The sequence below is a fragment of the Misgurnus anguillicaudatus genome, chromosome 22 (assembly GCF_027580225.2).
Source record: "Misgurnus anguillicaudatus chromosome 22, ASM2758022v2, whole genome shotgun sequence".
Taxonomy (NCBI): Eukaryota; Metazoa; Chordata; class Actinopteri; order Cypriniformes; family Cobitidae; genus Misgurnus; species Misgurnus anguillicaudatus.
In genome coordinates, this window is record NC_073358.2 from 2,531,403 (window position 1) to 2,559,005 (window position 27,603).

At 37.3% G+C, this 27,603-nt stretch overlaps 2 protein-coding genes across 8 annotated transcripts; both read left to right on the forward strand.

The window, feature by feature from the left end:
- Positions 1-20: 20 nt before the first annotated feature.
- On the forward strand, positions 21-11,433 carry c22h2orf42 (chromosome 22 C2orf42 homolog). Of its 7 annotated transcripts, none has more exons than XM_055200354.2 (9): positions 21-407; positions 3,341-4,349; positions 4,506-4,619; positions 5,530-5,646; positions 6,341-6,445; positions 8,866-8,976; positions 9,247-9,347; positions 9,428-9,592; positions 10,855-11,040. In XM_055200354.2, the coding sequence occupies exons 1-9, from the start codon at positions 387-389 to the stop codon at positions 10,894-10,896; spliced, it is 1,785 nt and encodes a 594-aa protein (XP_055056329.1). In that variant the 5' UTR covers positions 21-386; the 3' UTR covers positions 10,897-11,040. The 7 variants fall into 7 exon arrangements, with proteins under 7 accessions (XP_055056329.1, XP_055056325.1, XP_055056326.1 ...); XM_055200350.2 differs by having other exon boundaries at positions 31-407; positions 3,267-4,349; positions 9,428-9,596; positions 10,855-11,433; XM_055200351.2 differs by having other exon boundaries at positions 31-325; positions 9,428-9,596; positions 10,855-11,433.
- Positions 11,434-13,918: 2,485 nt separating this feature from the next.
- Positions 13,919-27,076, forward strand: ppm1db (protein phosphatase, Mg2+/Mn2+ dependent, 1Db). Its single transcript, XM_055200355.2, has 6 exons — positions 13,919-14,560; positions 17,273-17,501; positions 19,513-19,637; positions 19,943-20,124; positions 20,228-20,452; positions 25,828-27,076. Exons 1-6 carry the CDS (start codon positions 14,089-14,091, stop codon positions 26,188-26,190), a joined length of 1,596 nt encoding a protein of 531 aa, XP_055056330.1. The 5' UTR covers positions 13,919-14,088; the 3' UTR covers positions 26,191-27,076.
- Positions 27,077-27,603: the final 527 nt, after the last annotated feature.

A 27,603-nucleotide genomic window follows, 5' to 3' on the forward strand; every position in this document is an offset into this window, starting at 1 on the left:
GGTACAGATGCATTTTATCTTTATTTATTATCAATTATTTCTTAAATTATTTACATATTTATTTGTTTGAAGATTAGGACAGATCTCCAAAAGAGAAAAATATGACCTAGCGATAGCAGATAGAAAAATCTACCTCAGTGTTAATAGCCTGTAAGTGGATTAAAGTCGCTACTGACTTCAATTCCCAGAATGCATTTGATTGAGCGCCGTCTGGCCAATCAGGAGGCTCGTTACAGTCGCAACAGCGAGTCTGTTTGTAAGGAGCAATGGCGACGGCTGCTGAAGATCTTCACTGAGCGCGCGCGTGTAATCCGCCGCTCCAGAGGTTGGCGCGTCTCTCGTCATCGCAAATTTACATCGTTCATTCATAATCATGCAGCAAACTTATGATCGATACCAGTCACCAGGTGATTTTAATGCTTTGTTAATCATACACTATATTACTGTAAAATGGCAACCTCAGCATGTTTTACAGCAAGTAGTGTCTTCTGTCAAGAATTTGTGTTTAAATACTTTTTTTACCTTGGTTGTTAACATGTACGTTTTTGAAGTACGAAAGCAGTACCAATATTTGTTCTGTTATTAACTTAAGATTTTTTATAATTAATTATTTATTCGTTGATTTATGTTATTTGATTAAGAAGTTGGGTTACAGTCAGAGATTACAGTAACATAACAAGTACTGTCATACCGTAGTTTGTTGATTACTGTCTGTGCTACCATGCCAGTACCATATTTTGGATTACAGAGTAATGGGGCGTACACACCAAACGCGAATACAGCGATTTGTGCGAGTAGAACATACAAAGTCAACTCAAAGATGCGAAAAAAAACCACCCACTTATGCTGGACGATGTGAATGTCTCAAATTTGGCAGTGCGATTGCTGCGAAAACACGCCATTCGCCTTAAACGGGTCTTTGCGCAAGTTGAAAATATTTAACGTAAGTAAAAAAAAATTATGACAAAGTTAAATCCTGTGAGTAATCTAAAGCAAGGAACGCGATGCTTTGCATTTGGTGTGTATGCAGCATAATGAGACGTACACACCAAACACGAATTTAGTGATTTGAGTAGATTGCACACAAAGTCAACACAAAGACGTAAATAAACATGAACTCACGCTGGGCTAGATGAATAATACGAATTGGGCAGTGCCGATTGCAGCGAAAACATGCGCTATTCGCCTTAAACGCGTCTTTGCGCAAGTTGACAAAATGTAAGCGTAAAATTCGCATGACACGAAGTTAAATCACACGAGTAATCTAAAGCGAGAAATGTGATGCTTCACTTTGATGTGTATGCAGTTTAATGAAACATAAACACCAAATGCAAATTTAATGATTTGCATAAGTAGACCATACAAAGTCAACTCAAAGATGTGAATAAACGCGAACTCGCGCTGGGCAATGCGAATGACACAAATTGAGCAGGGCGATTGTTGCAAAAACATACGCTATTCGCCTTAAACGTGCCTTCGTGCAAGTTGAAAATATTAAGTGAAATTTTTTATGACACAAAGTTAAATCCTGTAAGTAATTTAAAGCAAGGAACGCGATGCTTTGGATTTGGTGTGTATGCAGCATTATGAGACGTACACACCAAACACGAATTTAATGATTTGCACGAGTAGATTGCATACATAGTCAACGCAAAGATGTGAATAAACATGAATTCACGCTGCGCGAGATGAATTACGCAAATTGGGTGGTGCCGATTGCAGCGAAAATATGCGCTATTCGCCTTAAACGCGTCTTTGCGCAAGTTGAAAATATTAAATTTAAGCGTAAAATTTGCATGACACGAAGTGAAATCCCACGAGTAATCTAAAGCGAGGAACGCGATGCTTCACTTTGGTGTTTATGCAGTTTAATGAAACATACACACCAAACACAAATTTAACGATTAGCATAAGTAGAACATTCAAAGTCAACTCAAAGATGCGAAAAAAACACCCACTTATGCAGGATGATGTGAATGACACAAATTAGGCAGTGCGATTGCTGCGAAAACACACGCTATTCACCTTAAATGGGTCTTCGTGCAAGTTGAAATATTTAACAAAAGTAAAAAATGTGTATGACACAAAGTTAAAGACCACGAGTATTCTAAAGCAAGGAACGCGATGCTTCGCATTTGGCGAGTGTGCAGCATAATAAGACGTACACACCAAACACGAATTTAGTGATTTGCACAAGTAGATTGCATACAAAGTTAACACAAAGACATGAATAAACATAAACTCACGCTTTGCGTGATGAATTGCGCAAATTGGGTGGTGCGATTGCAGTGAAAACATGCACCTTAAACCCGTCTTTGTGCAAGTTGAAAAATTACGCTCAAGCATAAAATTTGCATGACACGAAGTTAAATCCCAGGAGTAATGTAGAGCAAGGAACGCAATGCTTCATTTTGGTGTTTATGCAGTTTAATGAAACATGCACACCAAACGTAAATTTAACGATTTGCATAAGTAGAACATACAAAGTCAATTCAAAGACGTGAATAAATGCAAACTCGCGCGGTGCGAGCTGAATGACGTAAATTGGGCGGTGTGATTGCTGTGAAACACATGATATTCGCCTTAAATGCGCTTTGCGCAAGTTGAAAATATTTAACTTAAGCAAAATTTACCATGACACGAAGTTAAATCCCGCGAGTAATCTAAAGGAACGTGATGCTTTGCATTTGGTGTGTATGCAGCATAATAAGACGTACACACCAAATGCTAATTGAGTGATTTGCACGAGTAGATTGCATACAAAGTCAACGCAAAAACGTGAATAAACATGAACTTACGCTTTGCAGTGAAAACATTCGCTATTCACCTTAAACGCGTCTTTGCGCAATTTGAAAAAATTAAACTCATGCATAAAATTAGCATGACACGAAGTTAAATCCCGCAAGTAATCTAGAGTGAGGAATGCAATGCTTTGCGTTTGGGGTGTATGCAGCATAATAAGACGAACACCAAACACGAATTTAATGATTTCCACCGGTAGATTGCATACAAAGTCAATGCAAAGATGCAAATAAACACGAACTCTACTATACGAGACGAATGATGCAAATACCGAAAACATGCACTATTCTCCTCAAACGCGTCTTCACCCATGTTGAAAATAGAGCGAGAAAGTTAAATCCCACAAGTGATCCAGAGAGAGAAATACGATGCTTTTTTTTATAACCGTGATAGTTGGCCACTGCCTTAATAAATACCATGGCATTACCATCTAGTAGCATTTCTGTACTCTGTACTTTTTTTAGGGTAAACAACATTAATTGTTTACAACAAACAAGAAGTATAAACTACAACAACAAATTTTCAATTTCAATCGTAGTGTCCATGTCATAACAGACAAATGGATGGCCCTTTGGTAAACTCTGGAATACCGGTGGCGACTCAGACAGTGGTTTCTCCTGTCACCCAAACCCCCAGTAACTTGTTCGGGAAACATCGGGATAAACGGAAGACTCCTACTTTCCTGTCTAATTTGGGCAAGGCTACCTTAAGAGGCATCCGCAAATGTCCTCAGTGTGGGGTTTACAATGGCACCCGTGGACTCAGCTGCAAGAACAAAGCTTGTGGAACCGTCTTCAGGGGGGGAGTCCACGGGACGGGACGTTTGAAGAAAGGGAAGAATGAAGTAGTTCAAGTTGTGATGGACGGTGGAGGCGGCAGGACAGGGGGGACTCAGGTGTTCTCTGTACGTCAGCGGGGTCGTGGCTCTGAACAGCGAGGTTTCGTTGAGTTAGTTTTCACAGATACGGCCATCACTACAGCTGATGGAACTGTGCTGACCCGTGTCAGTCTGGGCCGCTGTTACATGCCCTCATGCCAGCAGAATGAAAGCGAGTCAACAGTTGAAAGTGTCCAACACGGAGTGTTGCAATCACCCAGAAGTCCCTGCACCCACGTGAAACAAGCAATGGAGTGTCAGACCCAAGCGACACCGCTGCCACTCAAGAGCTCTGTGCTGGAGTCCCTAGTGGCCACTTCCCAGGCCAAAGAGGAGTTGTGGAGGCTGGCAACCGAGACAACTGGGCCCCTAGTGCAGCGGGTCTCCAAAGGGACCCTAATAGTGAAATGCCAAGCAGGAGATGCCCATCCTCTGGGACTGCTACATCTGACAGTAGGCTCATCTGGAGCTAAAGAGAAGAATGAGGGTTCGGTTCCCTTTCGCTGCGCATGTCACGCTCGCTGTGTCAAAGGAAGAAAAGAAGGAGAGAATTCCTTTCAGCACAGTTTCCCTGAACGCTGCCTGCACTTCTATGCTTGCGTTTGTGCCTTCACAAGTGATGAGAAGCTGACCACCGAGTTTTCAGCCTTTCTGAACTACAACTTGAATGGTAAGATCAGCATTAAGATTTGATTAACATAGACATTATAATGATATCTAAGTAGCCACTAGATGGACAATCAGTCTACTGTGCTGTAGGACTGTTCTGTATTCCCTGTTGCATCTATAGCATTATTGAAATTTTTTTTTGTGTGTGTTTGCTCAGAAGTGCAGGAGAGGACAGATGCCACAGCGCTCAGTATATCTGAATCTCAGCAGCAAATTGAGCCCTCCATCCATCATCGTTCCAAGAGATTCAAACTTATGGAATCCTCTATTGGTAAGCCGTATACTGCAAAAAAAGATTTTCAAGAATTTTCTGTATTTCTGATGTTAATCATGAGTACTTATAGAGTAGTATTGCTTCCTTTAGTCTTTAGTTTAATCAGATTTATAAAAGAAAGATTAGCTTTACTGAATCTTTCCGATAACGTACGAAAAAATGAAGAAGGAGGAGTTACCGCCGCGGGTGGAGCGAGTACGAGTCATGCAACACTATACAACACTGTTTAACTTATGATTCACTACATGTTCGTGTCATGTATATAATATGCACATGCATATTTACAACATAAGGCAAAAGTCTTACTTACCGCATGCAACTCGTGACCCGGTTGGGAAAATCCAGCGCATCAAACACACAAGCAAACCTCTGCTGCTACCCCGGAAAATAAACTATATCCATGGTTTCCATAAGGCTGGATTTCTTCTCCTTACATCCAAAAGCACACTTCTTCTTTCGTGCCATTGTTGAAGCTGTTGTGTGATATGATGTTTGCAAGTTCTAGCGTCTCCCGCTGATTGATGGGTGGGCTGATTGATTTTCGATGAGCAAAACAACCCAAGAAAATAAAATTTTCTTGAATTTAGTGCTTAAGAAAAATATTCATGATTTTTTTGCTTACGCCATTGGCAGATTTTTTTTGCTTGTTTTATGCACAAAATCACTTAAATTTGATATGTTTGGTCTAAAAACTAGACTTATTTTCTTGGGTTATTTTGCTCCTCAAGAAAAAGCATCTTAATTTAAGAATATTTAAAACCTCAACACACAAAAGGTGAGGAATATGCAAAGTTTTCATCTGTTTTACATGTCCATTGTTTCTGCTGTGATGTTCTAAAGATGCTGAGCACCTCCACCGTAAACTATTTTCATTTTTTTTATATTTGTCTTTCCGAACCTTCCACAGCTTCTTCTGTCTCGTCTCCATCTCCTCTGGCTGTCAAAGACCCTTCTGTACCAACCCTAATCCAGCGCAAGCCCACTTACAGAAAACACTCCAGCTCTACTGGGCTTAAAAACCCAGGTGTTGCCAGATACTTCCTCTTTCCTTCTTCTCCTTGTTTGACATTATTTCTGCTTTTTTCATCCATATGCTCTTTCATTCTTCTGTGATTCTTTGTGTTGTTACATGCTTTCAGAAATTAAGTACTTGTTTTGATTGTTTTTTTAAAGGGCACCTATTATGCCAATTTTTACAAGGTGTAATTTAAGTGTCAGGTGTGCCCAGAATGTGTCTGTGAAGTTTCAGCTTAAAAAAACAAACACAGATTATTTATTATATCATATCATGTCCAAAATTATCAATTTTTTTTAAAAAAAGTGCTGTTTTATTGTCTGTACCTTTAAATGCAAATGAGCTACAGCTCCTTACTCCCTTACCAAAAGAGACATTAAGCGCTTTCAGTTAATATAGATCTGATTCCTGTGAATACAGTCTTAGACAATAGTATCGTTAGAAAAGTGTTTGGGTAAAATTAACCAGTCAGTCAGTGGCTGTGGGTGGGGCTTTTTCAGTGTGACATCACATTAACAAGAGAATCAGAACAGCATGTCTAATGAGACTGCTTTGGATTAATGGGGATTTAAAAAGGAGGAGTTTGTGGATATATATGTAATGATTTTACACTTCTAAGTGTGAAAATGTAATAGATGACCTCTGCAGAGCTTTTTGGTGATGTGTTTTAAACGTGTTTTACATGATTGGGTGAATTAAACAGGAAGTAGCCAATCAGTGGATGAGACTCATGTATCACTGGGTTTCCAGCAGTGGTTGGTCAGCGTCACTGAGAGGATCCATCAGACGATGCACTTCCAGTTTGATGGTAAGACAATTTTGCAGTAAACGAATGTTTGCGGATCATATGTGACCCTGTCTGTGAAATCCAGGCTAAAGTCTCATAATATAATAATATTTGGAGCATCAAAGTTTGATTATTTATGTAGAATATCATAGACTGGGTCACATACTTCATCCTATGATAGAAAGTAAAAAAAATTATACTTTCAATAAGTGTCCGAACTTTGTTAAAGTCCCCCCCCCATCGTCCTTATTGGGTTGCCGTGACTTGTGCCAGGGCTAGCATCGCTAATCATAGCTTACATCAATTTTTATTACTAGCAGTGATTTTAAATGAATTTCTCCAAATAGCATGCCAAACTTTACCTGTCAAAGTAGAAACTTTGTGACTGAGGCATCAGTGGGAAGCCCAACCTGTGCTTTAAAAGCGCACGCCAGCATGTGAAATTTTCTCCCAAAAACACTCTGGTCCAGTTTCTTTCTTCAGAGGCCTTTCTCTTCTTGTCATACAATTCGTAGACACTTTATCTCTTGCATGTTTTGTTGGTCCTGGATCAACGTTTTAATCAAAGAAACCCCAAATTACCCTCAACTCAAACCCTAACCATTTTTACCCTTCAAATAAATGTGAATTGGGACAAATAATGGACAGTATCGCTTTGTGGCAGACCAGCACGAGAATTTAAAATTCATGTGGTATTTACATTTTTTAATTTTAATAAATACCAGGGGACCCCTACGGAGCCCTTAAGGGGACATGGAACAAAAATTAAATAAAGTTCAGTTTCGTGTGCACACGTGAAACTATTGCGTGTGCACATTAAACTACCGCATTTAGTTTTGCGTGCTCATGTAACTTTTGTGTGCGCCCGTGAAACTATTGCGTGCGCCCGTGAAACCATCGCGTGCGCACGTGAAACCATTGTTCCACGAGCCCGCGCGATAGTTTCACGTGTGTGCGCAATAGTTTCACGTGTGTGCGCAATAGTTTCACGTGTGTGCGTAATAGTTTCACGTGTGTGCACAATAGTTTCACGTGTGTGCGCAATAGTTTCACGTGTGTGCACAATAGTTTCACGTGTGTGCGCAATAGTTTCACGTGTGTGCGCAATAGTTTCACGTGCGTGCGCAATAGTTTCATGTGTACGCGAAAGTTTCACGTGAGCACGCGAAACTAAACTTAAAAAAATAATTCTGCACATGAAGGTTTCGCATGAGCACATGAAACTAAACTTTAGATTTTTTACTCCAATGTCACCTTAGGTGCTCAGTAGACCAGACTCAGTATATTTTGTGCTTTATTAGGGGGCCCCCTCAATGCTTATAGGAGGTCTGGGACCCCCCAGCCCCCCTCAATTCGATCTTTGCTTTCAATAAAAAACACGGGATATTTAGCTAAAAGAGACATTTTAAACCAAAAATGCCTGTTCAGCAATTTTAAGTCGATTTGTATAACAAGGCAAAATTGAAATTTTAGAGCACCGAGTTTCCATATGTTTTTTAAGTTGAACTTCCCTACTGAAAAATCCAGCCAAGACCAGCACAAGCTGGTGAGCTGGTTTTAGCTGGTCCCCAGCTTGGTTTTAGCTGGTTTTGCTGGTGTAGGAAGCTGGTTTTGCTGGTGTTGCAAGCTGGTCTAGCTGTCTTTTGGTCACATTTTAAGCTGGTCTAGCTGGACTTAGCTGGTCATGCTGGAATACCAGCTGGCCCACCAGCATGACCAGCTTTGTCAGGCTGGGAGGACCAGCGTAAACCACCTTAAACCAGCTAAAACCAGCCACCAGCTTATGCTGGTTTTAGCTGGATTTTTCAGTAGGGTTGTCTGGGCTTACAGCAGTGCTTCTCAATTATTTTCTGTCACGCCCCCCCCAGGAAGAAGTAAACATTTCGCGTCCCCCCAACTCTCCGCCACGACTGTAAATAGTATAATTTATCTATAATATGACACATCTGCAAAACATTGTATCCTTATTAACATTAAAGAAAACACAAAAAAAGAAATATCGATCAACTTACAACAAAGAATAACTTTATTAACATTGTTTTTTAGTCTGTAACAGTAAAAGACTTAAAATGCATCAATTTGCCTGAAAAAAATCAATCCTTATTTAAAGTATAATATTTTTTGACCATTTGATACTGAAAAATTAAATAAAATATAATCAATAAATAATAATAAAAACTCAAGCGGCTTATCAGCGTGATTGGGGTGTAATGTCTTTAAGTGACGGTGCAAAAAAATCACTTCCTGAAAAAGTATTTTTCCCCAGGGTCTCACGCGCCCCCCCCCTGGTGTCACTTCGAGCCCCCCCTGGGGGTCCGCCCCACTATTTGAGAAGCACTGGCTTACAGTGTATGTTTTAGATTTTTTAAGCTCTTCTCACATCAATTTAAGCTGTTGTCAAATTAAATGTTGAATTGATGCTGATGTTGATATCACACGAGCAGGAAAGCCGGATCCACTGGTGTTTCATATCCCACAAGCTTTCTTTAATGCCCTACAGCAGCGTTTGTCATTGGGCTCGAAGAAGAGGCGACTGCCCAACTTTACCACCAGTGAGTCACTTTTTCATTCAGATCTTTAATACTGCATATGTTATGGTTATTAAGCACATAGTTCTGGTTCTGGATGCTGATTGGTCAATGCAGAACTCCAGCCTGGCTAAAATACAAAATACAGTTGCACTTAATACTATCTTACTATCTAGAACTATCTTATAATCTAAAAATAACATTTCTGTTTATTTATTCAGTACAATAATACATTGTGAAGTCCCTTACTCTTCTTATGTTTCTACTTTTCTGTTGTAATTTCTGTATTCTCAGCGTTTGTGCGTAGGGACGCTTTGCCTCTTGGCTCTTTTTCTAAATACACCTGGCACATCACTAACTTGACACATGTCAAGCGCATCTTTGATACACCACAGGTGGGTAGTCATTTTCTACCTGATTCCTCACTAGCGATGTGATTACCATCTAATGACAGTCTCTCATTTTGTTTGATCAGTTACCTCTGGAACTTACTCACAGTTTTGTTAAGAACAGCGATGGCTCCTATTCACCATACAGATGTCGGGAGAACCTCTCTGATCCTGGATCAGATGCCTGCAACCAGTTATGCTCCAACAAGCCTTTGTCCATCAGACCACTGGAGCACCGCACCTTTCTCAGAGTGGGTGAGTTTGATCCATAGACTGTAAAAAAATATGGATGTAGTGTCCATGACATCACCCATAGGTTTGTGAAGGGCTTTTTTGAGATGTGTCTCGCCTCGCCTGAAATTTAGACGAGAGTGGATGGCTGCAGTGAGGGGGAGGAGTTAATAAAGAGCTTTTAAGTGACACTTTACCAATCTCGCAGTCTAGTCGACCACAAACGTCAGCAGAGATTGCATTTGTGTGTTTTATCGGATTAAAGAGATGCAACTGAAATACAAATAAATGCATTTACATGAAGTTTATATGGAGAATCAACAACTGTTCATAACTGGAATATGTTACTTAGTTAAAGGTGCAGTGTGTAACTTTTAGAAGGATCTAATGACAGAAATGCAATATAATCTACATAACTATATTATCAGTGGTGTATAAAGACCTTACATAATAGACTGTATTGTATTTATTACGTTATAAATCTTTAAAACGACATCCCTTTTTAATAATGCACATTTTTGTCATTAAATCTGTCAGTAAACAAAAGTAGACAAAATGGTAGTGTTATTAGTCAGAAGGATAACTTTTAAAATAAAACTGACTTGAGTTCACCTACTCATTTGTGATCAATTCCCCCTAGTGGTGAATCGTCGGATTTTCGAAACGTTTCGAAACAGTTATGATGTAATGAAGCCTCGTTTGCTAAAATCACGTGACTTTGGCCAGTTTGAAACAAGCTTTGAACCAATGATTCGAAACAAAAGACTTGTAAATGTTTCGAAGCCTCATGAAGCGTGCTTCGAAATCTCCCATACATCTTTAAAATTCATACGATTGCAAGGAACAGATCTAAATTCAGCTTTTTATCCAGCGATCTTGATCCCAGTTCTCATCTACGACCATAAACGTCAAATCTCGAATTCGTTATGAATTTGAATTCAAATTTTGTGCCTCATGAAGCTCATGAACGACACATTGATTTACGGCAGTGATATCAAACACTCATTGGCTCTTGCTTGCTAAATTACAAATTTGCGACATTTCCGTTTTAGTCAATGTACTTTTAAAAATTTGAAATGCGCGCCTTGACAGAGAGAAGCTGGATTAACGTTCTGGTGGATGAATAACTTTAATATTTCTCTGTACTTCATAAACTCCAGAGAGGACCGCAGTTGCAGCACATCATCATTTTAACTACTTTTGGTACTGCTTTCGAAGAATTCGCAATAAATGAATAAAGCAGTGTGCTATTTAACTGACATACTGCTGCATTATATCTCAGGTACACGTTCACCAGAGCAGACGGACCCGGTGCCTTTCGTGATCGAGTGGATCCCGGACATCCTTCCACACTCACAAGTGGGAGAACTGAGAATCCGGTTTGAGTACGGCCATCAGCTGGGCGGTAATCCTGAATGTATCAAGAGCTCTGCTGGAGCGGACAGAACTAAACAAACACCGGAAGATACCAACCCAAACCAATGAAGACCCTCTGTATCAGGCCACCAGATCTTTAAACTATTTAACGATTACAATTTGACTCCAGTTGCAGTATAGCACCTCCAACAGAGGTCAAAGTTAATGCTATATATGTATGTTACAATGGTTATATGGAATTGAGTTTAAAATGTTTATAAAGTAGCATGACACTATAACACTAAGAAAACTGTAAGCTGCTACTCATCTCACATGACATGATGTGCACTGAACTTTTGTTTTCTTTTGATGATGTAGTCCAGATGATAAGGTTAAAAAAGTACACTGTATATGTAAGTGTACAAAAAATAATAGTGATAATATATGTTTATATGCTGTACTGTACAATAATAATAAAGTAACGAGTTCTGTGTTTCGTATTGCAGTCAGCTAAGCTGTTTTAAACACTTTCCGTGTGTCTCAATGAGATTCCCAAGTGGGAGTGATTATCCCTATGCCCTAATCCCTTCAAAGATCAGAGCTCTTGGATGAAAACTTTCGAGGGAGTACCGCAATAATGTCACATCATGTGGACGATTAAAATACACTTGGCGAATACAGCAAACAATCATTTTCTCTTTATCTGGAGCAACTGTTTTCGTGTCTCTCCTCCCCTTAAAATGATGCAAAAATGCCGTTTTGGACTCGGCTCACCATACATTGGGACACTAGACAACTTATTTTCGCATGACGTGACTATTAAAACGCGCTGTGAGATATCACCACTGATATTTAGGGTTATGCAGTGTAATCTTAACTGGATGTGTAAAGAGAGTTTTTATGTTTTATGATAGTTGTTCATGAGTTTCTTGTTTGACCTGAGCTATTAAAATGCCCACTGCACTGCAAAAAATGATTTTCAAGAAAAAAATCTTTGTTTTTTTGTCTTGTTTTCAGTAAAAATATCTTAAAATTCTTAATTTAAGATGCTTTTTCTTGATGAGCAAAACCACCCAAGAAAATAAGTCTAGTTTTTAAGTGATTTTGTGAATAAAACAATCAAAAAAATCTGCCAATGGGGTAAGCAAAAAAATCTTGAACATTTTTCTTAAACACTAAATTCATGAAAAAATCAAGAAAAATTAGCTTACCCCATTGGCAGATTTTTTTGCTTGTTTTATGCACAAAATCATTTAAATTTGATGTCTAAAAACTAGTCTTATTTTCTTGGGTCGTTTTGCTCATCAAGAAAAAGCATCTTAATTGAAGAATTTTAAGATATCTACTGAAAACAAGACAAAAAACTAATAATTTTTTTCTTGAAAATAATTTTTTGCAGTTTGGTCTTTAAATATGCACCTTTCGCATATTTAACCCCTTTTTCAACTTTTTACACTAAAGACAATTGAGACTTATTACATTAAGGCCCTGTTTATACTTATTCATTTTCATTCATTTTGAAAAGTTACCTGCCAGCATTTTTTTGTGATTTTCACAAACATTTCACAAAACGCCTTCTAGGAAAATTTTCTTTTATAAATATATAAACATACAAATATATCAAACAAAAGGACAGACCCTCTGCTTTCAAAAAACAAACAAAACGGGAAAAAAATGTTTAATCATATTTATATTTCTTTCTTTGCTTATAAACTTATAAATATGGATATTTTCCCTCAAAAATACAAAATTTTGAGCAAAAAGCTAAAAATAATTACATTTTTTTTTGAAGGAATTTTGTTAGAGATCAGATTCAGAAAATGTATTATTGTCAAAAAGATACACGGAGTGTAAAATTAAAATTAATAAATAATTTTTTGCTTCAGTTTTTTATAAATTGGGTAAGCCATCTAGTGGATAATCGCAGTATTACAGATTACCATAAAAACTCATCAGAGACATGTATTTTTCAAGCAAATGTTATATATGGCAGGGAATGAGTTAAAGAGGTATTTGGTGGACGAGAGAGACACATGTCCGTTGATTTATAAAGCGTGCTTACCCACAGATTTGATCTTAAAGAGTGCATATGCAAAAATCCACAGCAAAGTCCATATTTATAAAAACAATCTTTAATGTGAAAAAGTGCTTAAGTGTCAGGGTCTGAGCAGACGTACGCACTTTTGCTTTCTTGCTACTCGTAAAGGATTTAAACATTGACAAGCGTTTTCTATATGTCAATGACATTAATTAGGCGTTGTTTAAATGTGGCAATTTGAAACTGTTTAGCTGTGCACAATTTCAAGATCTTTTACGATTTATAGATTTCACATCTGCGCGTGTTCTGTGCGCACGTTCGTTTTATGAATCACACGTACGCACATTTGAGAAATGATCGTGAGATCAAATTTAGTACGTTTTCTATGCAACATTTTATAAACGAGGCCCCTGGTGTTGTTTTAATCTGTCTCTTTTGTCCACTTTTGACCACTTCTGTCCTGATTTCTCCCAAAGGATGGTCTACGGGTGAGTCGTTAAAACATGCTTTAAAAATGACAGGTTTAAATTGACATTATGTGAGAGTATTGCTGCTTGTGCACATAATTTTGTATGTGTATATGCAAGAGCGTTCACAAGTCATAAGCATATCACAACAATTTATGATGACTAACTAAAAATATATGTCAAGTTTGTAATTGTTAGTATTTTGAAATAAGACTAGAAGCCTAGAAATGCGACCTACGAACGTTGCAGCCTTTAGATTGAGTAACTGCCAACAGGTCATTGAAATTTGGCTCCCCTTGTGCAAATATTATGCATTGGAATCTAAAGTAGTAAAAGTTTGCCCAAGGAAAAAGTACAGATAGGCATACTTTAGAAGTGAGTAAAAATACTTCACAACTTTATACCTCTGGAAGGGAGAAGAAGCCCAGAACAGCTATATGCCCATTGCCTGTACCGACACTCCTGTCCAACAGAGGGCGCTACTGACACTTCTACCGCTTTCCGCATCACTATGACGCTGCCACAACAGGAAGAAGACAGGCAGAAAATAAACAAAAGACGAGCTTTAATAAATGTTTTTAACGTTCCGCGATACATTTTAACTCTTCTTTTACAGTCTTCGGGTTGATTTATCAACAAAGGCTGTGCGATCGCCATGAATCCCGACATGTCGCTGCGAGTGAGCGTATTCTCCGAACAAGGAGGAAGGAAATACATGGAGGATTTAACCGAGGTGATCGTGGAGCTGGAGCCCAGCGACGACGAGCTGCGAGCGGCGGGACACACCGACCTAAAGCCGGATCAAGAGCTTGAATTCGATCCGCCGGACCGCATAGACAAGCCGTCACCTGTCACGGTAACGTGGAGAAACACACTGCCGGCCGATGCGAGTGACGGTACGGAGGAGTCCGGGAATGAAGCGGCGCCATCAGATAGCAGGAGATCAGTCGGGTTCTTCGCTGTGTTTGACGGACACGGCGGGCGAGAAGCCGCGCTGTTCGCTCGAGATCACCTGTGGGATTTTCTCAAGAAGCAACGGGGCTTTTGGTCGAAGGACTATCGTAAAGTCTGCACTGCAATTCGCAAGGGTTTCATCGCGTGTCATCATGCTATGTGGAAAAAGCTGCGTAAGTAACAGTCAAGTGTATTTTACACATGCAAAGTGCGTTTGACTGTCTGGCTATGCTATCCAGGCGTTCTCGCACGTGATGGGTGGTGTTTTGGGGTGAATAAAGATAATCATGGTGGCTGAGATGATGCTGGGTTGGTAGGTTTTGAAAGTGGGCGCCACTCTATCTGTTTACAGTTAACGACGTCCGAGTAAAGTCTATGGAACTGGAAGACTAGCAGTGCGCATGCGCAGAAAGTCTTGACAGGCGTGTGTGTGTGTGCCCAGTGCGTTTACCTTCTTAGTTTGGCAATTTTGCAAACCTTTCAATAAATTAAATCAATCTCAAGCGGTTTGCATGGTTGAGTAGAAATGTCTCAATGTACTTTCAGGGTTGAGTAAGTTACTGGGATCATGGATTACCAGACGGGCCAATGGGGCGAGTGCCCAGGCAGGGTTCCTTGACTACCATGAGCCTGGGATGCCCTGGGATTCAAGGTTGCACAATCCTGTTTGCTAAAGAAAACCTGACAACAATGAAAATAGTTGTTTAATTAAGTGTAATATATGAGTCCCATAGCCTATACAAGGCCTGTTAGACTCTCTGGCACTCCTGTTACTACTGGGCCATGTGAATACATTGTAAAAAATGATATGATGAACAAGTTATGGCAACATATGTTTTTAGGTTTCTTTTACTTATTATAATACGTAATCATGTTTCAACTTCATTTTTTAAGTTAAACAAGATTCAACTTGATGTTTAAGTCAGTTTAATATAAAGCAAGTTGAAATGATTTAATTTGATTTGATTAATTTGACAGCAACTCATTTTTTACAGTGTATGAATGTCTCCAAACCTCTTATTTATTTATTTATTTATTGGCAAGTATATTTGCATACATAGGGAATTTGTTTAGGTAAGATAAGAAGATTCCAGTGCACAAATTTACACATGTGTACTTTTTCCTCTTTTGCCTAAATTGATTATTTTTGTGTAAAAAAAGGCATAGAGAGAGCAATACTTTTAGCATAATTAGCATTTTAAAATGTATGTATTGTCAAATCTTACACTTTTTAATACAGTTGTTGAATGTCTATAAAAGGCCATCCTTCAAAGATAAAAACATAACTATTTTAATAGTGTTTATATTTGAAATTACAGTTATTAATTTTTAAAGGTCCTATCAAAATTTTAGTAGCTAATAGGGCTGTCACGATTATGATTAAACAGCTGCTGCAGCTCCCCCTTGTGTGCAATGCTTGATGTGCAATCATTGCGGTGATATGAAATCATTGCAGTGATGTCAAACAATCGTGATGAGACGATTATTTAATTATTGTGACAGCTCTAGTAGCTAAGACACTTGACATTGCCGATCCAATCAGATAATTTTTTAAAGCAGACATATTATGAAAATTTGACCTTTTCCATGTTCAAGTGTTATAATTGGGTCCCAAGTGCTTCTGTCAATTTGGCTCCCCTTGTGATGTCAGAAGGGGATAATACCACCCCTTAATCTGCACTACCAACCACGGCACTGCCATTTAGTGCAGACATCAGCTCATTTGCCTTTAAAAGAACACACCCCAAAATGGCACATTTTTGCTCACACCTACAAGTGTAAATTTGAACATGTTATAATAAATTACCTATATGGTATTTTGAACTAAAAAATTTTTATAAAGTCTCGTGAAATGTCCCCTTTAATCTAATTGTTTTTAATTGTTTTTATTTTATATAGATTTTTTGAGAATGCAAAAGGGACTTTTTTTTGTCATCTCAACCAATAGTAACATATTAAATCCATATTGTATAATATTGTTGTCAGCTGTAAAATGCATAATTACAACATTAAATGATGTTTTATGCTTCTTCAGAACACAGAAATTGCACAATGTATCAAAAATAGCATACTGAAAGAAAGTGCATCCGCCTCCAATTGAAGTAGTCACGTTGCTCAAGTCGTAGCGCTCCGAAAACTCCCAGTCCATAATCTGTAATTAAGAGCCTGCTACATCCTGTAATCTTGTAATTATGATATGGCGTGAATGCCCCTTGAATATTAGTTGTCTGCTTGTTTTTGCGGTGCATTGTGGGATTGAATGAGTGCACTAAATGATGTGTACTATAATTTCAGATACTGGCTGCCCCCTCAAATAGTGCATTCTTTAATGGAATTAGGGAGCTATTTGGGACACAGCTCATGAGCGGGACGTGAGCGGCTCGTGCACATTCATGATTTAGGAAGCTGATATCTGTCAATATAGATTACCGGTTATTTTAAGCAAACAGCTGATCATTTAATGAATTAACAAATAGCATGTGAGTTAACTATAAAAAATAAATTGTATTATCAGTAATAAAGTAATAATTTTTTTTAAATTTAATTTCATTTTGCGGTTACTTCATGCCAGAATTATTGACCGTACCTTTAAATTTCTGATGTTATTACTTTAAATATTTTTAAAGCATCTTATTGTGTCCTGGTTAAAAGGTGTAAATCCTCTTCCTATATTAGAAACGGGTTTCTCAAACACTCCCCTGTGTGCCATTGCTCAGTAAACAGATATTCCTGGCCCAAACACGCACCGGGCGAGACGGGATTTGAGAAAGTGTTTTAGCGAGGAAAAAATGACATCATCTTTAAATACTTTCAGGGGGAAGAAGCAAAGGCATTAAATAGATTGGTTCAATGAGTTTTTGCTTAACCCCGTCTCTGTTCTTCAGCTGAGTGGCCCAAGACATTAACCGGCCTCCCCAGCACCTCGGGCACGACAGCCAGCGTGGTAATCATCAGAGGAGACCGTATGTTTGTGGCTCATGTTGGGGACTCATCTGTCGTGCTGGGCGTGAGGGAAGATCCATCCGATAAAGTCATCAAAGCCGTGGAGGTCACGCAAGATCACAAGCCAGAACTCCCGAAAGAAAAGCAGAGAATTGAGGGATTGGGAGGCAGGCAAGCACTGCTCGGCTCACACACATATATTGACTACATGTCATCAGAACAATCATTCAGTGGGATAACATGCAGTCCTAAAACCTACCCAGTCTCATGAATATGCATATATAAATAGCACGAAGTGTGAAAAGTCGTGCAATACACTGCAAAAAATGACTGTCTTAGTATTTTTGTCTTGTTTTAAGCACAAATATCTAAAAATTCTCTCAAGTCAAGATGCATTTTCTTGATGAGCAAAGCGACCCAAGAAAATAAGTCTAGTTTTTAGACCAAACATATAATATTTAAGTGATTTTGTGCATAAAAAAGCAAAATAAATCTGCCAATGGGGTAAGCAATGTTTCTTGAATTTAGTGTTTAAGAAAAATGTTCAAGATTTTTTTGCTTACCCCATTGGCAGATTTTTTTGCTTGTTTTATGCACAAAATCACTTAAATTTTATATTTTTGTCTAAAAACTAGACTTATTTTCTTAGATAGATTTGCTCATCAAATTGATTTAAGAATTTTTGATATTTTTACTGAATACAAGACAAAAATACTAAGTAATTTTTTTCTTGAAAATAATTTTTTTTCAGTGTATGCAAAATTCCAATTTTGTGTGTATATGAAATCCCAGTCCTTCCTGCACTGGAAAAAAATGATTTTCAACAGTTTTATTAGTATTTTTGTCTTTTTTTTTCAGGAAAATATCTAAAAATTCTTACATTTAATTTAAGATGCTTTTTCTTTCTTTCTACAATCAAAAAATTTGCCAGTGGGGTAAGCCAAAAGATTTTAAACATTTTTCTGAAACACTAAATTCAAGAAAAGATATTTTTGCTTGTTTTATGCACAAAATCACTTAAATTTTATAGTTTTGGTCTAAAAACTAAACTTATTTTGCTAGGTCATTTTGCTCATCAAAAAATACATCTTAATTTAAGAATTTTTTTAGATATTTTTACTGAAAACAAGACAGAAATACAAGAAAAATAATTTTCTTTTTTTTTAAAACCATTTTTGCTTGGGTTTGGGGTTAGATTTGAGATTTGCTTTAGGGTGTTATTTATTATATATTCTCTACACTGCAAAAATTTCTTTTCAAGGAAAAAATCTTTGCATTTTTTCTTGTTTTAGTCAAAAAAATCTAAAAATTCTTAAATTAAGATTTTTTTGATCAACAAAATGTCCTATGAAAATAAGTTTAGTTTTTAGACAAAAAATATAAACTTTAAGTAAACAAGTGCTTAAAAGAAGCAACAAAAATCTGCCAATGGAATAAGAAAAAAATTCTTGAAATAAGTTTACTTTTTTAAGTCAACTTAATTCAAGAATTTTTTTGGCAGATTTTTTTGCTTGTTTCAAGCACTTATTCACTTAAATTTTATATTTTTTTGTCTTTTTTTCTATTTTTAAGCCATGTTCGCTTGAAGTTGGGGTTAGAATTGCACTGCAAAAAATCATTTTCAAGAAAAAAAATTAGTATTTTTGTCTTGTTTTCAGTAAAATATCAAAAAATTCTTAAATTAAGATGCTTTTTCTTGATGAGCAAAACAACCCAAGAAAATAAGTCTAGTTTTAGACCAAAAATATCAATATTATTTAAGTGAATTTATGCATAAAACAAGCAAACAAATCTGCCAATGGGGTAAACAAAAAATCTTCATCAGTTTTCTTAAAATACTAAATTCAAGAAAAATGTGAGAATTTTTTTCTTGAAAATCATTTTTTTGCAGTGTGCGGTCATTTTATGTAACAAAAAGTTGTTCTAACCCCAAGTGACCATGGTAAAAAAATAGAAATAAATTCATAAAATGACAAAAAAGATGTGCCGTATTAAGTGAACAGGAAGAACTGGCCTATCATATGCACGCAAAATTGGAAATTTGCGTATGTATTGCACAACTTTTCACACTTTGTGCAATTTATACACATCTCCATGAGACTGGGCTGCCTAAAACATACAACTGTAAACAAAAAATAAAATTTTAGTGTACTTATTTTTCTTCCATTGTGTGTTTGTGTAGCGTGGTGAAGAAGTCTGGAGTGAATCGTGTGGTATGGAAGAGACCTCGATTAACTCACAACGGCCCTGTAAGGAGGAGCACGCCGATCGACCAGATCCCTTTTCTTGCTGTCGCAAGAGCTCTGGGTAAAATAGTTCAATACTTAGTTTTTATCATTAGTTAAATTCACCATGAAACCTGTTGTAGAAAAAAATCCAGATCATTTACTCACCCCCCATGTCATCCAAGATGTTTGTCTTTCTTTGTTCAGTCTATAAAAAAATAAAATTTTTTGAAGACAACATTGCAGGATTTTTCTCTTTGTGAATGACTGCTGTTCCATTTCCTTAAAATCCCCCAAGTTCCTATTTAAGTGTCAAAATTATTTCAAAAACATTTTACCATTTTCCCTGGGTAGTTGTAAAAAATAGCTATAAATATGTCTGTGCAGGTGATCTATGGAGTTACGACTTCTACAGTGGAGAATTTGTGGTATCCCCAGAGCCTGACACCAGTGTGGTGACCCTTGACCCCAAACGGCATCGTTACATCATCGTCGGCAGTGATGGACTGTGGAACATGGTGCCGCCCCAGGAGGCGGTGACAGTGTGCCAGAGCCACGACGAAGCTGTGGTATGAGTAACTTCAGCAAGTGTTCTTTAACCAGAGGTTCGTATAAATGTTTGTTATAGCCAGCAATAGCGGTGAGCTTTAAAAGCTTTGGTTTTTCCTACAGGCACCTTTTGGCATGTCGGTTGCGAGACGGTTAGGCTGTCACGCGTTGATGCGGTGGCGTCAGCGGATGCTCCGTGCAGACAACACCAGCGTCATAGTCATCGCTTTGCCTGAGCCTGGCAAGCCCCAACTACCTATGCACAGAGACGAGGTCATCCTCAACCTGACCGAGGGTCCGCACTGTGATCTGGCATCAGGGTCTCGATCCAATACGCCGCTCATCAAGGTAAATGCAGGAATGAGCAAAATCAGTTTTATTTTTTGTAAATACGTATATATGTAATATGTAAGGAAAAATAGAATAAATAGTAGGTGTTCCTTTCGCAACTAGTCGAGCATTGGTTTAGCAGTGCAAAAGGATGTAAATCAATACAGTCAATACAGTTTATATTAAAGAAATCACAAAATCGTTTACTGTGCATTCACACCAGATGCGAATGAAGTGAATAAATCATGTTATTTGCGTGTATTTGAAAGCACGACAATTTAAAGTTAACATTTGCACGTACAATTTGCGTCATAAGCACGTGAAATTCTAATCGAATACATATCGAATTTGTCCTCGTTGTTTTGTATTTCTGCCTCAGCTCGCTACGTTGTAATCACATCACTACTAGAACAAGCTCCTGATGCTAGGGATACAACGATTATAGATTTTGTTGGTACGATTGTAGTCTGATAAATAATTGCAATTGTATGATTATTGCGATTATTGTGGATCCATTAATTTTACGGCATTAATGTATAAAATCACCCTATGTCGTAATCACTTCACTACCAGAGCAAGCTTCTGATTGGTTAACACGGCGCTAATGATGCAACGATTATAGATTTTGTTGGTACGATTATAGTCTGATGAATAATTGCGATTGTATGATTATTGTGGATTCATTAATTTTACGAAATTAATGTATAAAATTACACGAACACACCTTTGAACAATTGTTAAATTATTTTGTATTTTCATTTTTTTTTTACAATTCTTGTTCAAAAAAATAACCTAGCTTGCTTTTGACTTGATTGCTGCCTCTTGAAGCATTCATTTTAATTATTTGTTTTAATAAATGTAATTTTAGTTTTGGGTTGTGAAAATATATTATTTTGGTTTGTTGATAACACAGGGTCATCCTGGACCAGGTAGTGCGAGTCATTTTGACAGGTGTAGCTTAATATTGCATAAAAAATCTAATATAATTATTAGGGCTGTCAGTGTTAACGTGTTAACTCATGCTATTAATTCATTAATCATTAACACATTAAAAGAATTTAACGCAATTAATTGCAGTCAACAAGTTGAAAATGTTTTGCTCAATTCGTGCCGTGTCTTTTGCATTTATTGCATCGAGGCGAATAGCGTGTGCTTTCACGGGCACCCAATTTGCGTCATTTGCATCGCCCCCGCCCGAGTTTGTGTCTTTGCATTGACTTAACATGTAAATCTATTGCGCTAAACGATACATACGCATCTGTTGTAAACACACCATTATTGGCGTACACACCAAAGGCGAATTTGCGTGAGTAGATTACATACAAAGTCAATGCAAAGACACGAATAGACGCAAACTCGTGTGGTGCGATGCGAATGATGCGAAATAAAAAAAGTTTCTTTTTTTTAAGTCAACTTAATTCAATATTTTTTTCTTATTCCATTGGCATTTTTTTTGCTTTTGCTTTTTAAGCACAAATTCGCTTAAATTTTTTATTTTTGTCTATTTTTTCTATATTTAAGCCATGGTCGCTTGGAGTTGGGGTAAGAATTGCGATCCAAAAAGTGATTTTCATGAAAAAAAAAGTTAATATCAAAAAATTGAGCAAAACGATCCAAGAAAATAAGTCTAGTTTTAAGACCAAAAATATAAAATTTAAGTTATTTTGCGCATAAAACAAGCCAAAAAGTCTACCAATGGAGTAAGCAAAAAAATCTTGAACATTTTTCTTAAACACTAAATTCAAGGAAAATTCAAGAAAAAAGTGTTTACCCCATTAGCAGGTGTAGCTTAATCAAATCAAATATAATTATTAGGGTGCCAGTGTTAACGTGTTAACTCATGCTATTAATTTATTAATCATGAACGCTTTAAAATAATTAAACGCAATTAATTGCATCAACAAGTTGAAAATTGTTTGCGTCAAACGCCCGAAATGCTCAATTCGTGCCGCGACTTTTGCTTGTATTGCATTGAGGCGAATAGCGCGTGTTTTTACGGCTATCGCCCCCGTACGAGTTTGTGTCTTTGCATTGACTTAACATGTAAATCTCTTGCGCTAAGCGATACATACGCATCTGGTGTAAACACACCATTATTTGGCGTACACACCAAAGGCGAATTTGCGTGATTAGATTACATACAAAGTCAATGCAAAGACACGAATGGACACGAACGTGTGGTGCGATGCGAATGATGCGAAATACAGTAGGCACGACGATTTCCGTGAAAACACACGCTATTCATCTCAACCACGTCTTTGCGCAAGTTGAAAATATTGCATGACTCAAAGTTAATTCCTGCAAGTAATCTAGAGCGAGGAACGCAATGATTTGTGTTTGATGTGTACGCAGCAACATTTTAACTCCACAGTCAGGGATACACGGTGCAGACAAAACAGGAGTTCACGACAAGCTTGGTCTTCAAGAGATGCCTTTACACTGTCCAGACTCACTGATCAAAACCTTACAGATAAGACCTTTCACAAAGTTCCTCTTTATGTTAGACACACTTTGGCGCCAAGCCCACAAAAAGTCTCCTCAGAGTCTTTATCATTCGCTCTCTTTCACACACACTTCGTCCCATTGGAGGCCTTGATTGTCAGAGCGGTTTCGATGTAAGCCATGTCTCGGCGTTCGTTCGGCCCCTGTGCGTTTGAAGCACGGCTCCTCCGGCTGCTTTCGGCTGGTTTGCTTTGGGTCGTGGAGCTGGAGAGTGGACAGATGTTTGTGTTTTAATCCTTTTAAGTGGAGTGGATTTGAGGTTTAGCGAAGCAGCTTTGATCTTTTTTTCCTGTTTGGCCTGCTGGTGCTATTATGATTTTGATAGAGGGGAAATGAAAAATAAAGAACAGGGCAAGAGAATGCAAAAGAGCAGCCGCGCCACGTTTTCTTTATTGTAAAGCCGTGATGAAGTCCAGACGTTACACTCGCTTTATTTGTATTTTGTCATAGAGTTGTTGTCATTTGTTTGCAGTTGAAATCTTTTCCATGTCTGTTACACTTTTCTTGAACGAGACATTTAGGATTATTTACCAACTCTCACGTCACTCAAAATCTGAATGTTTTGTTGAACACAAATGATTCCTGAGAATCTTTATTCATGGCTTTTACAACACGCAAACCTAAAACTGTAATCTAGTATATATTTTTTGTAAAAAATATTTTAGTTTGATTTGTTTATTTACAAAAAGTTGTGATATTGTTTTACGAGACTTGAATATAGACACAGTACATTTTGTAACTTATTACATTCAGTAAAGCTTTAACTAGATTTATTGTCATTTTATGGTACTTTGGTATTTTTTACTTGACAGGCATTGTATCGAAAAGCTAGTATGAAAAATCTTGACAAACATTTAGGGGTGGTTTCCCAGACTAAAATGTATCTTACTGTAAAAATATCTTGCACTGACGTATCTTAACATATATCAGTGCCATTGTTTTGTCTCAAGATGCACATCAGTATTGTTTTTTGTAGGATTTGTTTGTAAAAAAAAACACTTATAGGTCCTAATATAACTAAATCCTGGTCCTGGATTAATCTAAACCCTGTCTGGGAAACTCACTCTTTCACAGAAGAAAGTCATACAGGTTAGAAACAACACATGTAATGCATATTTGGGTGAACTTTTCCATTTAAAACTTCATTTAAAAAAAACTTGTTGATATATAATGTAGATTTTCTGTAATGTGATGATTTGGTGTAGAAATTGGGCGGTACTGAATTTTGATGGTATGATAACCTTAAGCAAAAATACCACGGTTTCACTGTGTTGCAGTATTGTTATTGCAACTAAAATTTATTATTTTCAAATGTCTGCCTATAAAAACAACAACTTTTCAACTGGACACGACACAATTTATTTTTAACTCCTTGCCCACAAGCTTTTTTTGTAATTTTTACAAAAGTTTCACAAAATGCCTTCCAGGAAAATATTCTTCTATAAATAAATATATAAACATACAATATATTTAAAATGAAAGAATAGACCCTCTGCTTTCAAAACAAACAAATAAATGAGCAAAACTGAAAAAAACTTTTAATCCTATCTTCATTTCTTCTCTTTTATATCTTCTTAAATATGGGTAGGTTTATTCAAAAATACGATATTTTGAGCAAAAGCTGAGATGATAAAATTTTTGTAAAGGAATTTTGTTAGAGATCAGATTCAGAATGCTTATCTAAACATACTTAAAGTCCTGTTTTCAGATTGTTTATGATGAAATAGAACAGTTTTGACTGAAATTTCGACATATGGGGCTGCCCCGAGAATTTTCGGGTGTTTGTTGTTTCACCTCCCACCTCTATGATGGCTCTATAGGTGCACTGGAACAATCCTTCCTAAAATGCATTAAACTTTCGTTTACAAAGACGTGAAACTTATCGAGTGGTCAGGGGTGTTCACTGATATGCTCACACAAAAATCACTGAAAAAGATGCTTTCCAACAGGTGTTGTAGCTTTAGTTGTAAACTTGTGGACCTATTTTTCCAAACGCCTCACACCCGTACATTCTTCCGCTGAGAGCTTGAATAATAGACACTCCAGCCCAGTTGGTGGCGCTAATCCACCATTGCCATTTGCAAGAATACAAACAAAGTTCCTGGCGCGGAGTAATACCGTACCTCACAGCACAACTAATACAAGTCAATGGAGTTGGCAAAACTACGATAAAACCTGTTGGAAAGCATCTTTTGCAGCGATTTTTGTGTGAGCATCTCAGTGAACACCCCTGACCACTCGCTGAGTTTCACGTCTTTGTAAATGAAAGTTTAATGCATCATGCCTAACAACGCCCCTAAGCTGTTATAAAATGCACTGGTAACCCACTGCTTCGTGGGGCTTATTGCTTTATTTTATAGCTGAAAATCTTGTTTTCCTATTGTCCGAATTATTCTGTGTCAATTCTGTTACCCTCAAACTGTGTTACCAAGGTAAAGTAACACATACATGACTGTCAACACTGTTACTCTACTTTAGTTTGACAGTAACAGAACTGACACCGTCTCATTCAGACTACAGGAAATTATGATTTTTAGCTATAGAAGACAAACCTGTTATGGCATGTAACATCTTTTGATCCAGGACAATGAGTAAGTTATTAAAATCATTAAATGGACTCACAAGTGTCAGTTTCCCAGACAGGGTTTAGGTTAATCCAGGACATTAGGAGTTTTTACAAACATACCTTACGAAAAACATTACTGCTGTGCATCTTGAGACAAAACAATGTTATGATATGTCAGTGCAAGATGTTTTTAAATTAAGGCACCTCAAGCATGCATTTTAGTTTTGGACTAGGATAAACCCGTTCCGGGAAACCACCCCCAAATGTATAATCGCACATATGCGATATCTGAAATCTATAAAATTATATTTGTTACTCTCTACAGAGCCCGGATCCAGACCTGTCGTCAGCCAGCAGCGAGTCTTTGCCGGCACTGGAAAGAAGAAACGGTCTGTCAGGAGTCAGTCTAAGTTGCGAACCTCCTTTTGATCAAAACCTCCCTTACATTGAACTTCTGGACAGAGCTGCCTTGACTTTGTGCCCCAGCGAGGACAACCGGACGCTGGAGACGTCCGATGCGTCAAGTCCGATAGGAAAGAGGCCCAGACGCAGCCCTCTCGCTCCCAGCAGCTCTCGACGGAGGACTGGCGAACGCACCGTACCGAAACGCAACGGCACCAAGAGTGCCAAACGCACGCCGAGCGTTCCTATATTACACCATCGCAAAGCAACTCTCTGCGTTTGCTGAACTCCTCAACGCACAGATGAACTTGCTTTCTGGTCTTTATTCCTCTGCATGGTCACAATATTAAATAACTTGTGTGCCACTGTTTCAGTTTGAAATCTTTGATTTTATTGTCCAGTCTTGTTTTTACTTTTAAAAAGAATTGAAAAAAGTTTATGAAAGTTATTTTATGAAAACAAAAACAAAAAACAGTCCCTTTAAATGAAAGAGCAGCATCATTCGAGTCCATCGTTCACATTTATGTGTAAGAGATGTGCAGATTATTAAAAATGACCAAATAGTTAGATGTACTATATTTTTCTACTAATATTTTTAAGATGCCCAGTTTATTTTCTTGGACATTGATGCTTGTGTGAAACTTTTCCTATGCCAATACATTCTTTGTGTGTTATGCTATTCAGTGTATTCATTTATCATTGTCATGTTAAATTGTTTTTCTTACTTTAAATTTCTCCATTTGTCATATTTTGGAGAGCATGATGAAACATGATGACGACCTAATCAAAGGCATGTCTCAGATTACAAAGCAAATGTATTTTTTGCTAAAAGCTTGACTAAAGTGATGATGATGGCATGTTCGCTCCTATCCTTTAAAATGCTTTTTATTGAGGAGTGTTTTATTTGTTGACTATGATGCAATCCAACTTTTTCTATGTATTTCGATATTGTAACTTATTTAATATCCTTTTATAGCAGTAATGTCAATGTAATGTGGATAACATCTTCCAACACCAGTTACAGAGCTAAATGTTTGATTATAAACCGATTTCCCAAACTGTACAGCACAATTTAGCAAGACATTTGTTTTTCATGTGTAAGATGACATTAAGAGATTTCCAGTAAGCTGTCCAGGTGGGTGGCGGGTATGAAATAAATGGTATTAAGCCTTTGTGTAATCTTTTTATTTTATTTGAAAAGGTTATAAGTCATTATTTTGGTGTTGCCTTGAATGATAATGGCATTGGTAAATTGTATTAACATTGGGCGCTCTTACACATTAAAAAGCTTTTTATTAATATACTTCAAACAACTATTAAATGTCTAAAACTCTTTGAGGAAAAAACAGAGGAACAATATATTTTTTTAAACAGATTTTGCACTGTAAAAATTTTCACTGTGTGATTTTTCTTTTTATTCTCTGTTAAAAACAATTGAAAAAAATGAACATTTTCATCGTAATATCCCAGTGGCCTGAGAAATAGGGGCGATCGAATGTCTGGTGGTCTTCTGAAATGTGTGGTCAGACTGCATTTCTCTTTGGAGTAGGATTAAATATCCATGTTTTGGATGCTGTCTTATTCAGGGTTTAATATTTTTCCTGGATTTGCAATAAAGAGAAGTCATATAGGCTAGCTTTGCGTTTAAATATTTAAGATTAGTGCTGATCTTTCTAATAGAGACGAATCTTTTGATCTT